Source organism: Propithecus coquereli, unplaced genomic scaffold (assembly GCF_000956105.1).
Source record: "Propithecus coquereli isolate 6110/MARCELLA unplaced genomic scaffold, Pcoq_1.0 Scaffold299, whole genome shotgun sequence".
Classification (NCBI taxonomy): Eukaryota; Metazoa; Chordata; class Mammalia; order Primates; family Indriidae; genus Propithecus; species Propithecus coquereli.
In genome coordinates, this window is record NW_012148607.1 from 1404263 (window position 1) to 1422402 (window position 18140).

At 43.8% G+C, this 18140-nt stretch overlaps 1 protein-coding gene across 1 annotated transcript in view; it reads right to left on the reverse strand.

Moving 5' to 3' along the window:
• Window positions 1-12795: 12795 nt before the first annotated feature.
• LURAP1 (leucine rich adaptor protein 1) overlaps window positions 12796-18140 on the reverse strand; it is an 11671-nt gene continuing 6326 nt past the window's right edge. Inside the window, exon 2 of the mRNA XM_012648957.1 lies at window positions 12796-13426. Within this exon, the coding sequence (XP_012504411.1) occupies window positions 12905-13426 (522 nt within the window). The 3' untranslated portion in view covers window positions 12796-12904. The remainder of the gene's footprint in view (window positions 13427-18140) is intronic.

An 18140-nucleotide genomic window follows, 5' to 3' on the forward strand; every position in this document is an offset into this window, starting at 1 on the left:
AGGCTAGGAGAGAGAAATTGGGGTTAAAGTCCGAGGCCTGGCAAGCTCTAGTCTGGAGAAGGGGGATTTCCCAGCGCTGGATGTAGATGCCAAGCCCCGACTCAGGGAGGTCGAGCAGGGATCCAGGCGGGCCCAGTAAAAGACCCAAGTTGAGAGGAGAATCCCAAGAAGGGCTGAAAAGAGCGGCAGAAATGGATTCGGGCCCAAGCGGCACCCCCTTTACCCTCCCGGTTCCAAAGCGCGCGTTAACAGCCGCCAAGACTCTCCCCGACCCGCCAGGCCGGGTCAATCGAACCTCCCGCCGCGTTGCCCCTCCATCACCCATTGGCTACGTTCGATGAGTTCGGCGCTCGAGACCCCGGAAGGGGAGGGCCTAGTGCTGAGCCCAATGAGGGGTCCGGGCTCTAGCGCTGGAGAAACGAACCGACTTTCTAGGAGATGCGACTTTCGTGGAAGGGCGAGGCCTGCAGAACCGTGCTGGGAGGGCCGAGCCGGGTGGAGCAGAATTAGTGCCTGCGGGTTGGAGTTCTGTTCTGGTCCCTGGGCCTTTGTTCCAGGCCTGTGAGCTAGCCCAGCAGAAACTGAAGGGACGATTTGCACTGGACTGCACCGCGGAGGAGTTACCACCGGCCCCCATTTGTAGACGGCTGAGAATTATGAAAGGCAGCACATTTCGGCGAGTTTGGTCGGGCTTCAGAGCGAATCGCACCTTCCGTGGTGCTGGACCTGGAGCGGAAGGTCTCAGGTTCAAGTGAGGCCTCACTCACCCGGAGGGTGGGGAGAGGCATTCGACCCTGACTGCCACGTAGTGGGCTCGGGCAGTGGGATCCCTGAGAGTACGTGACTTTCACGGTCTGAGTTGTCTTGAAAGAAGCTGCCCTCTTTTCCTAGGCCAAATGCCGTTGGTGGAAGCGTGGTTTTTAATCACCCAGTATCTCAAAATTTCAGTTTCTTCGTATCTAAAATGACATTATACTAGTACCTCCCCCACAGGGTTATTCTGAGAATTAAGTAAATTAATGTGTATTAGACACAGTGCCATACACAACCTAGGTCTCACTAATAATGATAAGGGTATACACATAGCATTTACCACCAGGCATAAGCTTCTTAGATATAATAATTCATTTAATGTCCACAACTGTGAAGTAGGTTTATTATTGTCCCCATGTTATAAGTGAGGAAACAGGCTCAGAGAGGCTAGGAACTTGTCACAGGTTACATACCTACTGAGTATAGCCAGGATTTGAATTTAGGCAAAATCAGGCTTCAAAGTCCTTGTTCTTATCCACCAAGGATAGGGAGGGGTAAAGCCTGGGGTTTTGTGGAGCCTGAAGCTTTTGTAAGTACTTGTTGAGACCCTCTAAAATTAGGTACATATATAGATATTTATTTAGGATGAGAAAAAAAACCACAACACACTCAATTATGGATTTTTGGAGTTTTAAGTCTTTTCTTCTAAAACCTTTTTAGGCAGTTTATCAGGAATGCTTTATAGAAATGTTTCCCATTGCAATCTTGCTTCTCTCCAGTTAGAACACTGATTACAAATCCCCATCCCCAGTAACTTCCAGCACTCCCAGGGCCTGTGCAGGTGACCTCTGACGCTTACCCTTAGCTTCATAGTAAATCTGCCTTTGATGATAGCTATTATTTGGTGGGTGGAGGAAAATAATTTTTTACTTACTCTCTAAATATTTTAATTCATATGCAGTTGTAAGAAATAATACAGAGAGATCCTATGTATCCTTTACCTAGGTACATCTTGCAAAACTATAGTGCAATATTACTACCAGGGTAATGACAATAATACAGTCAAGAGGCAAACATTTCCATCACCACAAGGATTCCTCATGTTACCCTGTTATAGCTAAGCCACCTCTACAGCTTCTTTATCCCTTAGCAATCAATCTTTTTTCCATTTCCATAGTTTTGTCATTTTAAGAATGTTGGCTGGGTGCAGTGGCTCAGGCCTGTAATCTTAGCTCTTTGGGTGGCCAAAAGCAGGAGGATCACTTGAGCCCAGGAGTTTGAGGTTGCAGTGAGCTGTGATGATGCCGCTGCACTGCAGCCCTGGCAACAGAGCAAGACCCTGTTTCTAATAAGAATAATAATAATGTTACATAGGGCTGAGCATGATGGCTCATACCTGTAATACCAGTGCTTTAGGAGGCCAAGGTGGGAGGATCACTTGAGGCCAGGCATCTGAAACAAGCCTGAGCAACATAGCCAGACTCTGTCTCTACTAAAAAATTTTAAAATTAGCCAGGTGTAGTGACATTAGCCGATAGTCCCACCTAATAGGGAGGCTGAGGCAGGAGGATCTCTGGAGGAATTTGAGGAACCCAGGAGTTCAAGGTACAATGAGCTATGATTGTGCCACTATACGCCAGCTTGGATGACAGAGGAAGACACCTTGTCTCAAAAAAGAAAAAAAAAAAGAGTTATATAAATGGAATCATATAGTATATAACTTTTTTAAGTTGGCTTTTTTCACTCAGCATAATTCCCCAGACGTTCATCTAGATTATTGTGTATCATTACGTCCCTTTGTATTGCTGAGTAATATTCTGTGGTATAGATGTACCTCAGTTTATTTAACCATTCACCTGTTGAAGGACATCTAGGTTGTTTGCGGTGTTGCCTATTATGAATAAAACTGCTATGAATATCCATGTGAAGATTTTTATGGGAACATAAATCTTCATTTCTCTAGGATGAATGCCAGCAGTGCAATTGCTGGGTTCTATGGTAGTTACATGTTATATTTTAAGAAATCAAATTGTTTCCCAGAGTAGCTATATATATATATATATATATATATATATATATTTTGCATTCCCGCCAGCCCTGTTTGTTGGAAAGGCTATCTTTCCTCCATTGACTTGCTTTTGCACCCTTGTCAGAAATCAACTGGGCATATTTGTGTGGTTATATTTCTAGGTAGGATCTCTATTCTGTTCCATTGATCTTTGTGTCTAATATTCCACTGATACCGCTTGATTACTGTTGGTATATAATGTCTTGAAATTGGGTAGACTGATTCCTTTCATTTTCTTTTTCTGTTTTTTGAGACAAAGTCATACTCTGTCACCCCAGCTAGAGTGCAGTGGCATCATCATAGCTCACTGCAACCTCAAATTCTTGGGCTCAAATGATTCTCCTTCCTTAGTCTCCCAAGTAGCTGAGACTATAGGTGTGTGCCACCACACCTGGCTAATTTTTCTATTTTTTGTAAAGATGGGGTCTTGCTGTTGTTCAGGCTGAATTCAAACTCCTGAACTCAGGTTATCCTCTTGCCTCCCAGAATGCTAGGATTACAGGCACAAGCCTGTGCACCCAGCCTTATTGTTCTTTTTGAAAGTTATTTTAGCTATTCTAGTTTTTTCGCCCTTACATATAAATTTGAGAATAATCTTGTTTATATTTACAAAAAAGTCTCTCTAGGATTTTGATAGGAATTTCATTAAAACTGGATATCAAGGTGATACAGACCATTCATCCAGGTAGGCCATATTCTAGGCCATAAAACAAGTCTCAGTAAATTTTAAAACATTAACAGCTTAAGAATATATTCTCTGAAAAATTTTGAACCATAGTTCTATGTCAAAATCAAAAATAAACACAAATTAAAAAGAATATATTCTCTGAAATTAAATGAGAAATCAATAAGTTCTCTAGAAATCCCCAAATATTTGGTAGTTGAACAATATACTTCTAATTAACCCATGGAACAAAGAAGAAATACCAAAGGAAATTCTAAGACATTTTAAACTGAACAATAATAAAATTCAACATAGTAAAAATATATGGGATATAGATAAAGCAGTGCTTAGAGAGAAATTTATAGCTTATATTATAAGAGAATAGAGGCTTAAAATCAATGATCTAAGTTTCCACCTTAAGAAGCTAGAGAAAGCTGAGCAAATGAAACTCAAAGTAGAAGGGAGGAAATAATAAATAGTAAAGATTGAATAAAATTCAATGAAATAATAAAAATTCAGTGAAATAGAAAAGAGACAATGAGAAAATTAACAGAGCTGGAAAGTTGATTCTTTTTTATTTCTATTTTTAAATAGAGATGAAATCTTGCTATGTTGGCAGGCTGGACTCCAATTCATGGGTTCAAGCAATCCTCTCATCTCAGCCTCCTGAGTAGCTGGAACTACAAGCACATGCCACGATGCCTAACTCAAAAGTTGGTTCTTGGCCAGGCGCAGTAGCTCACGCCTGTAATCCTAGCACTGTGGGAGGCTGAGGAGCGTGGATCACTCAAGGTCAGGAGTTCGAGACCAGTCTGAGCAAGAGCGAGACCCCCCGTCTCTTCTAAAAAAAAATAGAAAGAAATGATCTGGACAACTAAAAAAAATTAGCCGGGCATGGTGGTGCATGCCTGTAGTCCCAGCTACTCGGGAGGCTGAGGCAGGAGGATCGCTTGAGCCCAGGAGTTTGAGGTTGCTGTGAGCTAGGCTGACGCCATGGCACTCACTCTAGCCCGGGCAACAAAGCGAGACTCTGTCTCAAAAAAAAAAAAGGAAAGTGTGAAACTAGAAACACAGACAATGTAAGTAAAAAGGGCACAAACTTACCAACATGCAAGATCTCAGGGAATACTGTTCCCAAGCCCCTTTCTTAGGAATCCAGGAGAGCATGAGCTTCCGCCAACCAAAATAAGTAGAATGACTGAAGGACTAGAGGTGAGTATGAAATATTATACAAGGTTACTTGTAGAACTAAAACTATGTAAGGCTAAGAGGGAGCAAGTATAGTATATAGTGATGTAATATGTGCCCCGACAATGTAGATTTACTATAAAAAAATTTTAATGAGGTGGAGAATGAGAAGTGCCTTAGCAAAATACTTTTTAAATGTTTTCAGTGATCATATTGGTGGTAGTGTTAATATCGTTATTCTAAGAGTGCTTATAATATAAAATAAAAGAAATGACCAATTATGGAATATTCTAATTCTATCATCTCCTATGTCCTTGAAAACTAGGATTCTTGGTATGGAAGAAAGGAGCTAGAGAAGAAAGAATTCAGGAGCCAACTTTGTCTTTTTTGTTTTTTCTTTCTTTCTTCTTTTATATTACACCTCTAATCAATGGAGTCCACAGCAGCCAATTTGATGAGACTCCACTGGCCAAAGTTGAGGCAGTTGGCACTTAATAATGATAATATTTCCAATGAATTGAAACCCATCAAATGTATATAAACCCATAAATTCATAATATTTTTTAAGTGGTCAACTTTGGAAGACGATAGGGATTCAATGCATTATCTTGAAAACTGGTGGAAAAAGAATGAATCAAACATTTACTCTGGCTTTCCTATGTGAATTATACCACTCAGGAAACAAATAGTAGATGAGAGGAAATTTCTCTTTATATTTCAACTAATCAATAAAATGAAATTATAGAAATAAGGGCACCATTTTGCAATCCCTGACGAATTAACAGATACAGGCAACACTTGGGAAAAAATCACAAGCATAGAAACAACTAGATATACATGCCTCCTATAGTCTTGCCAAGGGAATCAAATCTGAGTCTGATTCAGCCTCTGGCTCCAGCTACCAATTCATAGGAAATACTGAGCAAACAGGAAATTTAGAACTGCATCATGAGTATATAATCAGCAAAATCCATACTGTAGTAAACTCTGTAAGTCAAATTGACATAGGAAAGTGACTCCCAATGCTGGGAGCCACTTGAAGTCCAAGTGGGTTGTTGGCTTCAAGCAAGAAAGAATTCATGAGTGAGCCAACAAAATAAAATGAAAGCGAGATTTATTCAGAAACTATAGAAAGTTAGAAAGTCTGGCCAGACATAGTGGTTCACACCTGTAATCCTAGCACTCTGGGAGGCTGAGGTGGGCAGACTGGGCAGACTTCTTGAGCTCAGGAGTTGGAGACCAGCCTGAACAAGAGTGAGACCTCCGTCTCTACTAAAAACAGAAAAATTAGCTGGGCTCAGCGGTGTGCGCCTGTAGTCCCAGCTACTTGGGAGGCTGAGGCAGGAGGATTGCTTGAGCCCGGGAGTTTGAGGCTGCAGTGAGATATGATGACACCACTGTACTCTACCCAGGGTGTTAGAGTGACACCGTGACACTCTGTCTAAAAAAAAATAAATAAATAAAAGAAAGTTAAAGTCTACTCCACAGACAGAGCAGAGACAAGTTCTCCCTGCAAGAAGAGAATCAGCCCCCTGCAGAAACTATAGAAAGTCTACTCCACAGAGTAGAGGCTGGCTCCCCCTGCAGAGGAGAACCAGCCTCTTGCAGAGGAGGAGCAGAGTTATGTAGAGGAAAACCAGCTTCCTTGTTCTTGTTGCCTTTCTATTTAAGCAACGGGCTAAACAAGGGGAGGAATATTCATGGTAGGGGTGGTGTTTCTCCACCATCTTGGTTCTAACTGGTTGGAACTTGCTCTGTTTCCATCCTGTTTTGATCAGGGCAACTTGAAACTTTGGAGACCTCCTGACTCCATTAGGCAATGTCTGCAGCAATGCCCAAAGCAAGGCCCAAGACATCATCTGTGCAATGTCATACTCAAAGCAGTACCTGCCAGTTCCCTGTCTCAAAATGGCCCAGAATATTCAACAAATAAATTGTACGGAATTAAGAAAAGGATGAAAACAGAACTTTATAAAGAGACTTGAAGACACATCAATTGCTTTTAAAAGGCTAAAACTAAAACTACAGGCCAGGCCTGTAATCCTAGGTTTCTGGGAGGCCGACGTGGGAGGATCACTTGAGGTCAGGAGCTCGAGCCAGCCAATCTACTAAAAAGAAAAAAAAAAAAAAAAAATAGAAAAATGAGCTGGGCCGAGGTGCCTGTACCACGAGCTACTTGGGAGATTGAGGTGGGAGGATCGCCTGAGCCAAGGCATTCAAGGTTGCAGTGAGCTATGATTGAGCCATTGCACTCCAGCCTGGGCAACAGAGAGAGACCCTGTCTCTAACAACAACAAAAAAAGAAACGATACCTACACCAATTACCCCGACCTGATCGCTTACATTATATGTATGGAAACATCACTATGTACCCCGTGAATAGGTACAATTATTTGTCAGTTAAAAAGAATACAATTAAAAAAACTTTTTAAAGAAGTTTATTGGAAAATTAAACATCGGCTATATTATATTGAGAAATTATTAAATTTTTAGGTACAATAATGGCAATAAAAGTCCTTCTCCTTTATAGATACATACTAAAACATTTACAGATCAATTGGTATGATATCTGGTTTTGCTTGAAAATAATCTTGGTTAGTTGGGAGTAATTGAGAGAATAAATAAAACAAGACTGGCCAAGAGTTGATAAGTATCAAAGCTGGGTGATAGGTACCTGGGAGTTCATTACACTACTTTTGTAAATGCTTAATATTTTATATTATATAAAGCAAAAAATAACTGCAAATTATTAAAAAGACATTAAATATATAAGAACTACAGATTCATGACAATAATTTAAAAAGAGAGTGAAACAAAACCAAACCGTTGAACACCATTAGAAGTTGCTACGATACCAACTACTTAGAAAATGGTAAGTAAAGGAAGAGATTCAAGCATTTATCTTGCCATTCTGGTATGAACTTTATTTCAGGGTAACCAAATGGTCCCAGAGAATGTGAAAAAGTTTTTCTGTGCAGAATTAGAACTAATAAATGAAGAAAAATTAATAGCCTTAGAAAAATCACCATTTTGTCATCGCTAGTTATAAATAATTCATAAAATGATCATCAGTAGATAGTAAAACAAGTAGTTAAAAAGTTGACAGGAAACTATGACACAGGGATGAGGCTATCACCACCTGACAATAGAAGGAGCCTGGGACCTGAAGTGGAACACTGTCCAGCCAGGAACATCTGTGCTCCACGGAATAAGTGAAAAATAAATCTTTATTGTTTTAAATCACTGAAATAGGGAGGCAATTCATTACAGAAGTTAGCTTACCGTGAAAGTATACCATCTATATATATTAAAACACATAAGCACATAATTACATATATTTTCAAAGATACACATCCAAACACATCATGACACATTTGAATGTGTGCCTATGTCAGGGAGAGGAGTGAGAATAGGGATCAGGCATCAAAAGAAGGAAATAAAACAAGGAAGGGGACTAGTGTCAACTGGTGATGAGAATTCACTATGCTCTGAGCAGCATGGTTTAACTATTAAGAAATAAAAACAGTAATTTAAAGAGAAGACAACTAATCGACCCTTTCCAGAGAGAACCCAGGCTAGTTCACCAGGAGTGTAATTATCTTCAGCCTTGAGCACAGAATGGTCCCAGAGAGGATGCGGTGCTGAGGACAGAGCCGGCTGGAATCCTCCACCATGGTCACCAGGAGGGTCTCAAGCCTAAAAAGCTTCCTAAACTGAGAATTTCTCCCAGGCTTGATCTTCACCTTCAGCTCTCCCTGGTGGTGATGGCTGGTGCAGGAGATGCTTGCTATTCTCCAGACGTGGAACCTGGACCTGCCACCTCCCCCTTGGCACTACCTCTCACTCCAGGGTGAGGGAGGCTGGACAAAGCACAGAGGTTCATTCTGGGCCTGGGTGCATCCTGCCCACCCTCCATCCCTGCCTGTGGCAAGCTAAATAATAGCCCTATCCCCAAAGATGTCCACTTCCTAATCTCCAGAAGCTGTGAATTTTTTTTATAGAGAGATGGGGTCTCACTACATTGCCAGGCTGGCCTTGAACTCCTGAGCTCAAGCCATCCTCCTGCCTCCACCTCTGGGAGTACAGGCACATGGCACTGTGCCCAGCTTAACCTGTGAATATTTTATCTTAAATGGCAAAAGGGACTTTGAAGATATGATTAAATCAAGGATCTTAAGATGGGGAGATGATCATGGATTATCCCAGTGAACCCCATGTAATCCTTACAAGAGAGACAGGAGAATTAGAGAGATGTAGGGATGGAGGCAGAGGTCAGAGAGAAGATATTATGCTGCTGGCTTTGAAGATGAAGGAAAGAGCCATGAACCAAACAATGCAAGCAGCTTCTAGAAGCTGGAAAAGGCAAAGAAACAAATTCTCCCTTAGATCCTCCAGAAGGAATGAGGCCTGCCAACATTTTGACTAGTCCAGTGAAACTGATTTTGGACTTCTGACCTCCTGAACTGTAAGATACTAAATTTGTGGTTATTTGTTATAGCAGCAATAGGAAACTAATACCTTGCCCCTGTTGCTGGGCAGGACTCACTAACCTGTTCTACTAGCAAAGTATGGTCTGAGTATGTGGGGTGGGGGGTGAATCAGAGAAGACCTCCTGGAAGCCCCGGTAGTCAAACTGAGCTCACTCATTACCTGACAATACATTGTTAACAATGCATTGTTTATGGGATTGCTAAGAATTAAAAATGTTTTAAATTACCTAATTAAAATATAAATGACCAACTTTTTTTAGGTCACATCTCCTCGTGGGTGACTCCATGCATTGAACAGGAGTCAGTGAACACCCAGGGCATGCCTGGCACCGTACACACAATGAGCTGTGTCCACTACAACACTCAAGCATTTCTCACTGAACCTGCCACTGAGCTTCCAGTTAGTTCAGTGCTCAACTTCACTGCCCCCATCCTCAATGCAGGCCCTTAGACCTACCCACTCCCATGACTTGTGTCCCCCTGATGGGCCCATCCCAGCCAGTACCACCCTTTACCCTCCCAGGCACTGCTTCTGTAGCTGCCACGAGCAGCCTCATCTCTGCCTTCACCCTGAGCCCTGACAAAAGCCCCCAGCGCACCTGAAGGGCAGTGTGCTCTCTCTGATCATGTTTTCTACATCCTGTTTTCATCTCACTCTCTCTTGTCTCTCTGCATCTCTCCCTTTTTATCCCTTCTCCTTCTTTGAGCCCCTTCCTATAACTAAGCTAATAGGAGAAGTGAGCCCCAATCAGCCAATCTAGAGCCAGGTGGGAGGGCCCAAGGATGAGGGTTTACTGGGTTTTTCTAGTAGTGAACTGGAGCCTAAGGTACTCAGACAGGATGCCCAGACCCACCTGGATTACCCAGGCAGCCTCACTCACCCCACCTCTCTAGCCCCTCAACACTCTCAGGTACCTAAACTGACCTGTAATTCACTGACCCATGGAGCCCCCACCCCTGCCACCTCTGCAAGATCTGAATTTCCTAATTTCACAGTTCCCCAACGCCACTTCCACTGCTAACCTCCAGGTCTGAAATGCTGAGCTCTGCCCCCTTGATGTCTAGACCTACTACCCCTCCTTCCCAGAAAAAATGGTTGGTCCAGGATTGATTTTCCTCATATCTGCAGGGTAGACTATGCACTCTACACCCAGTCCAGGCCCAGGGTTCTCTTTCCTCAGAGCCTGCAGCTCTTTTTCTAAAGACTGATCTGCCTCTTTAGGGAGGGCTGAGAACTCAAACATTATAACGGGGGAAAATTGCTTTCGGTCCCTTTGGGCTTTGGTGGTGTTGGCTGGGAACAGTCTCGCCAAGTAATGCTGTGGGCGTGTAGGCAGGCAATCTGAGTTCTTTAACCCGGGCATTGCCACAGATTTCTAATGCGTGACACTAGGCAAGGCTATGCCCTTTCTAGGCCTGTCTCACTAGCCTGTCTGTGCACTGAGGGGGTTGATCTTCTGAAAGGCTATATATATTATCGGAGTTTGGAGGTTCCACTCAGCAACCCCGGCAATGGTGCACAATGGCCACAAGGGGGCGGGCAACCTCTTCAGCTCAGAAGTTTGTAGAGTAAATGAGAAAGTGAGCAGCTGGCACGGTGGTACACACTTCTGGTCCCAGCTCCTCAGGAGGCTGAGGTGGGAGGATCACTTGAGCCCAGGAGTGCCACTGTACTCCAAACTGGGCAACACAGCAAGACCCCATCTCTAAAAAAAGAAAAAGTGAGCCTCAAATAGGAATACTATACGATGGTTTCCAAGAGGAAGGGTGGTTACCCAAGGGCACACCACAAAATGGCAACAGTAGGGATTGGAATAGGGTATTCAAATTCCCAGTCTGAGGGGAAGTCAGGAGCTCCAAGACCATGAGAAGTGGTAAGTACGAGTCTTGTGGGCAGCATAGAAGAGGCTGAGAAAATACTTTGGAGATTTCAATCTTTTGAGGGGATGGGAGGGGAAAAGAGGGTCTTTAGAGTGGGGCCATGACTGCGTGTATTGCTCCAGAAGGACAGAGTTGCAAAACAAGACTTGAGAAGTTTAGGGGAAGTAGAAATGATCAATTGGATTCCTTCCCTTCCCCAACATAGAATGAAAAGTAGGGGAATAGCAAGAGTTATTCCAGGATTTGGGGAAGACTCCAACAATGCAGGAGGACACAGTGAACAGCCAAAGATCATCTGACATCCTTTTTCCTCCTTTTTTCCCTCCAGTAATCTAGTTTCAGGGCCCAGGAATGACAAGGACTAACTTACGGAGCAATTACCTGGGTTCAAAGGATTAATTTCCAAGAATTCATTCCCTGACATTAGCCACAGCCCTTGTCCCCTGCTCTGGACATGTCCCCTCTATGAGCCCCAGGTTGGCAGCTCTCCTGATGTAATTCACTAGGGTCTGGGACCCAGGCCCAGAGCCAATCCCCTGCTCCCTCCTCAGGTCCCAGGAGTCAAGGGCTTGCTCTAAGAAGGAAGGAAACAGGCTTTTCCCCTGTTCCCTCCCCCTTCCCAGGATGGGACCCAGAGACCAAAGAGCCTTTGTCTTTCCCTGCCACGCCCCCACATTGTAGCCCAGACAAGGGGATTCCTTGTATCCCAACCTCAGGCAGGCATCCTTGTGACCAAATGGTGGAAGGCCGGTGACAGCATGGGGGAGGGGTAGTCACGAAGTCAGAGAAGACACTGCCCCCATCCAAGATTCTGGTATACCCCAGAGCTCTGACACCCAGAGCTTCTCCCTCCCTGGCTCCCATCAACAGTGGGGAGAGTAGGCCAAGACTCATCTACATATAAAAGGCCTGAGGCCCAAAGAGGAAACTGAGAAGGTGTGGAGACACAGAGGCTGCGCCTGCTGGCAGGCAGACATGGAGCCAGAGCACAGGAATGGGGGCAGCCCAGGTGCAGGGCAAGGCAGGGTGGCCAAACAGACCTGAGAGCCCTAAGTGGAGGCCCCTGACAGTTTCTTTCCCTAACACCATGGGGACAGGAGTGCTGGTACCAGACACAGAGGAAGTGAGATCTCCTAGGATTAAATGAGAATATGCCCTTTAAAAAGTAAGAACCTTCTGAAAAGCAGCACAAGTATCTGACAGTGAGAAACTTTCCTGCCAGGAGGGGTGATGTGTTCCCACTCACTAGAAGTAATGGTTTGGACAATAAATGATACAATCTCACTTAGCAGCAGGGGCTCAGACACTTCCCTACTGACCTATCACCATCCAAGGAAGGGTACAGAGGAAGGGCTAGGGCCGTCCTCGCCGGAAATGACATCACTCAGCACATTGGAAGGGGTAGGTCCACCAACCCCAAAGGCTTCTGGGAGGGCCAATCCATGGAGGGTTGGCCCTGAATGTCCATGTTCCTCATCAATCTTCCGTCTTGGCCAAGAGCGGTGAGCCAAGGTTCCTAGACTTTGGGTGAGGTAATTACACTCCCATCTCTTCATCAGTGATCTCCTGAGGGGTCCTAAATTCCTTAATTGTTACCTAGCGGGGGGAGCTACCATCACACTAGGAGCATAGGCCAATCTTCTAGAGTCAATATCTCTATGGAAATAGCTCCAGGGACTCAATAATTGAGGGATAAAGGCTGAGATTCCCTAGGGACCAGAGGGTGATCGGCCAGGTTTCCATGGTAACTAATTTCAGTGCAGCTTCTTCCCAGTCCCAGATTGAGGGAGCATAAATTTTGGGGGAGACAAGGGCCAAGAGATGAAAGAGCCACAGGAATACAAAAGGGTGGGAAAGTTGTTACAAGAAGGTCACATCGTCCTGGCACGGCTCCCAGTACCAGTGGGCCTCGAAGCCCAGCTTGGCACTCTCGTCCTCTGGTGACTCAGGTGGTCCACCTTGGAGCCCCTCCCCTGGGGGCTTCCACACGGCCCTCAAGCTCCCTAGCCTGGTGGCCGTCAGGTCCACCTCAGTCCTGCCCCTCTCCCCACCAGGTATAGCCTTTGCCCAGTCCATCTCAGGACGGGGAGCCCCAGGGGGGGCCTGTTCATCCAGCTCACTGGGGACCACCGTGTCCAGAAAGCTGCCAAGAGAGACACTGTCCAGCCGGTCAGTGCAGCTGGTGTCTGGCAGGCTGTCCCAGCTGCCTCGCCTTGAGCGGCCGGGGCTCCCGCCTGTCAGGCTATACTGGCTGCTGGTGAGGCTGCTGCAATGGCTGGTCAACGTCCCCCGCTCCTCCAACAGCCAGCGCACGGCCTCGATGCCCTCATTCAAGGTCACCAGCTGCTGCAGGATCTTCACATCGATGGCTCGCAGGTAAGCCTGGGGGAGTGGGAGAAGGAATTAGTCCCAGGGTTCCAGGTCGTGGGTTTCCCCAGTGTTTTCCAGAATCCCCGACCTTGTGGTCCAATAAACTATGCTTTGCTTTCAAGAAGCACAGAAAGATAATGGTTTGGAGTGTAGGCTTTAGAAGTAGACAGACAGCTGTGTCAAATGTCAGCTCTACCACTGATTAGCTATATGACTACGGGCAGCTTTCTTCTTTCAGCCTCAGTTACCTTGTTTATAAAACAGGGCTAAATCACTTACCTCACAGAGTGGCTGTGAGGATTTTAAAATGCTCTCTATTAAGTATTCAGCACAGTGCCTGGCACAGAGTAAGGTCTCAGTAAATGTTAAGTATTAAAATCTAATCCCATTGAGCTTTGAATTTCCTATTTAGGGTATTAACTATTGAACCCATCCAGATTCACCAGAAAGTCTTCGAAACAGCCAAAGAATAGCCAGATAGGGTATTGATTGGGCCAAAAGGAGGCAGGATCTGGGGAATAATGAGGGACCTAACCTGGTTCCCTAGTTCCTTCAGTGTTTCAGTAGCAGCTGCTGAGAGAGGGAAGGATTGGCCAGAACTTAGAAGGCTCAGAATCCCACTGGCTGGGCATTCAGGGCTTCCCGCCACCACACACTGGAAGTATTAGTTTGACTTACTGGGTAATCTCCAGGGTCCCTTCTAGCTCAGATGCACTGAGTTCCCTTCTCCAAGCACAAGTCTGAACCTGTCCCTCCCCTGCTCAAGAGCCTTTAGGGGCTTTGTACTTCTCTTAGAGAGCATGGAATTCTAACCACTAGACCACCAGGAACTCTGCCCTGCTGTTAGAGAATGAAATCTATACCCTTTAGCGGTGGGCATTCAAAAGCCTGTCACAATACGGCTCTTGCCCATCTCTCTAGCTTCACCTCTAGCACGCTTCCCTGGGAACCCAAAGTCCCACCACGAACGAGTTTTTAAAATTAGTTTTAGTTTTATGTTTAATAAAAGTAACAGATGCACACAGATTAAAGAGACAAATAGTTCTACAAGATTATGAACATGAGCAGTTCCCCCATCCTAGTCCTAAATCCCACTTCTGAGAGACAACTATTATTATTTTTTTAGCTGTTTATTTTGGTATCTACCTCCTAATCTCCAAATGACATTCTTACATTGCTACTTCTTGATATTTAAGTTTTAGGCATTTTTCTATTGACTTCCCACACTACAGAAGGTTAAGGATTTAACTTTCATCCCACTCCCCACTCCTCTGCCATACGCATGCCTTTCCCACCTTCCATCTTCCCAATAGGCAATAAAAGTATTCAGTGTTTACCTTATTAGAATTTGGAAATTCCATTCACAGCTAAGCCATATAGTTTACTACAGTTACTTTTGATTTCTTATAACTTCCTGTTTTCGTTAGAATTATTATTATTTTGCTTAGTTTGCTATGTAGTTATCAGTAAGGTATCCTCTTAACTCTCCCCCATTTTGTCTGAATTCCCCTCTCAAGTCTTTCAAACACAGTACATGTTCTATCTACTCCATCTTCTTAGAGCCATCCCTTAAGGAACCTTCTGATCTGTTCCAATTTGTCCCTGCTGGGATTGTCCTCCAGTAATTTCCCTTTATCTTCTTGGGAATTCCTTTGCCTCTTTCCTGAGCTGAATCCCATGTTTCTTAGATTCCATATCTTCTTCTTTCTTGATTTACTCCTTCATTTGGGTGGGTGGCACTCTCCCTCCAGTAGCATCCTGAGAAAGTCTGCATAAGAGGTAAATTTGTTGAAGCTCTGCATGTTTTTAAATATTCCCTCCTCACACTATTGATAGTTCAGCTGGGTATAGAGTTCTAGGTTGAAAATTTTTCCCCAGAATTTAAGACATGTTCCATTGTCTTTTAATTTTCAGTGTTACACTTTAAAAGTCTAATGTCATTCATATTCCTGATCCCTTTTATGTGACACTTTTCTCACTCTTATTGGAAGTTTTAGCATCTTCTCTTTCTTTCCAGTGTTCGAAGTTTTCACAGAAATTTGCCATGGTATGGGTCTATTTTCATTCATTGAGTTAACCACTTGATGGGCCCTTTCAATCTGAAAACTTTTGTCCTTCAGTTCTGGGAGATTTTCTTTAATTATTTCTCCTCCAATATTTTTCTGTTCTTTCTGGGAATCCTATCATTTGGATGGAGGATGTCCTGGACTAATCCTCCATTTTTTTTTCTCTCTTCCATCTTTCTATTTTTTTTTTTTTTGGAGACAGAGTCTCACTCTTGCTCTGTTGCCTGGGCTAGAGTCCTGTGGCATCATCATAGCTCACAGCAACCTCAAACTCCTGGGCTCAAGGGATCCTCCTGCCTCAGCCTCCCAAGCAGTTGGGACTACAAGCATGCACCACCACACCCAGCTAATTTTTTTCTTTTTTTTTAGTTGCCCAGCTAGTTTCTTTCTATTTTCAGTAGAGACAGGGTCTCACTCTTGCTGAGGCTGGTCTCAAACTCCTGACCTCAAGCAATCCTCCTGCCTCAGCCTCCCAGAGTGCTAGGATTACAGGTGTGAGCCACCACACTTGGCCTCTTCCATCTTTCTATATTTGCTCTAGTTTCTGAAATATTTCAACATAATCAACTATTTTGAGTTTTCTCTTTATTTCTATCATGTTTTGTTTTTTTTGTTTTTTTTTGTTTTTTTTTGAGACAGAGTCTTACTCTCTTGCCTGGGCTAGAGTGCCAGCCTAGCTCACAGCAACCTCAAACTCCTGGGCTCAAGCGATCCTCCTTCCTCAGCCTCCTGGGTAGCTGGGACTACAGGCATGCACCACCATGCCCGGCTAATTTTTTTCAGTTGTTTGGCTAATTTCTTTCTATTTATAGTAGAGACGAGGTCTTGCTCTTGCTCAGGCTGGTCTTGAACTCCTGAGCTCAAGCAATCCTCCCGCCTTGGCCTCCCAGAGTTCTAGGATTACAGGTGTGAGCCACCGCACCCAGCCTCTATCATGTTTTTATTTCCAAGTGTTGGAACATTCTCTTGAACGTTTTCCTTTTTTATAGCTTCCTGTTTTTGTTCATGGCTGCAATATTATCTTTTATCTCTCTAAGGATATGATTAATGATTTTTATAAGTTCTCATCTCGCTCTCTTATCTCCATTTCATTCAAGTTGCTTTTTTTCTGTTTAGGTCTATATAATTACAAGGTCGGATGTTTATGATCTTTAATTATTGCTCACACTTCTGAGTAGATCTCTAAAATAACTGGAAACTCTGAACCTCACTACGGGTGATCTGATTGGATTGTTTGATTGGAGAAGGTCTGCAATCAAATAATCTCTTTTCTCCTCTTGAGTTCATCATATTCCCCATATTATACCCATCTAGAGAGTATAATGTAATTAAGACTGCCAATATTCTAGGAGCCAAGTAGGGGTAAAGGCTACCAGGGGTATTTCATAATATTTAGTTCATTTTTCTTTAATCCCTCTTGCTCTCAGCTGTGCTTAGTGTCTCCCAACCTGGGGACCTTCTGTTCTATTCTATACATATATACACAGTCACGCATAGCTTAACAATGGGGATATGTTTTAAGAAATGTGTCGTGGCCAGGCGTGGTGGCTCACTCCTGTAATCCTAGCACTCTGGGAGGCCGAGGCGGGCGGATTGTTTGAGCTCAGGAGTTCGAGACCAGCCTGAGCAAGAGCGAGACCCCGTCTCTACTAAAAATAGAAAGAAATTATCTGAACAACTAAAAATATATAGAAAAAATTAGCCAGGCTTGGTGGCACATGCCTGTAGTCCCAGCTACTCGGGAGGCTGAGGCAGGAAGATCGCTTGAGCCCAGGAGTTTGAGGTTGCTATGAGCTAGGCTGACGCCACGGCACTCACTCTAGCCAGGGCAACAGAGTGAGACTCTGTCTCAAAAAAAAAAAAAAAGAAATGTGTCGTTAGGCAATTTCATCATAGAGTATGAACATCGTAGGGTATACTTATACAAACCTAGATGTCCCAGCACCATTACCGAATATCAATCATTTACCCTACTTGATCTGCAATGCCAATATCAAGTGCCATGCATCAGGTTTCTATATATGCTCCATTATAATCTTATGGGACCACTGTTGTATATGCAGTCCATTGTTGACCAAAACGTCATTATGTGTGCATGACTGTATACATACACACACGTAATAAATGTTTGATAAATGTTTATTGCACTTGAACAGTGTTTATTAAATTATTCAGGAAATAATTGCTTTATTCACATCTACAATGATAAACCAGAGTCAAGTATTTACATACTGAGAAAAATCAGGCACTGGAATTAGACCTAGATTCAAATTCCAGTTCTGCCATTAATGAGCCATAAAAAATTGGAATTTTTTTCTTTAAACCTTCATTTATTATAATATGAGGACACTATCTAATTTAAAGGTTTATCATGGCCGGGTGCGGTGGCTCACACCTGTAATCCTAGCACTTTGGGAGGCCGAGGCAGAAGGATCACTTAAGGTCAGGAGTTCAAGACCAGCGTAAGCAAGAGCGAGACCCTGTCTCTACTAAAAATAGAAAAAATTAGCCAGGCATGGTGGCACATGCCTGTAGTCCCAGCTACTTGGGAAGCTGAGGCAGGATGATTGCTTGAGCCCAGGAGTTTGAGGTTGCTGTGAGCTAGGCTGAAGCCACAGCACTCCAGCCTGGGCAACAGAGCAAGACTCTGTCTCAAAAAA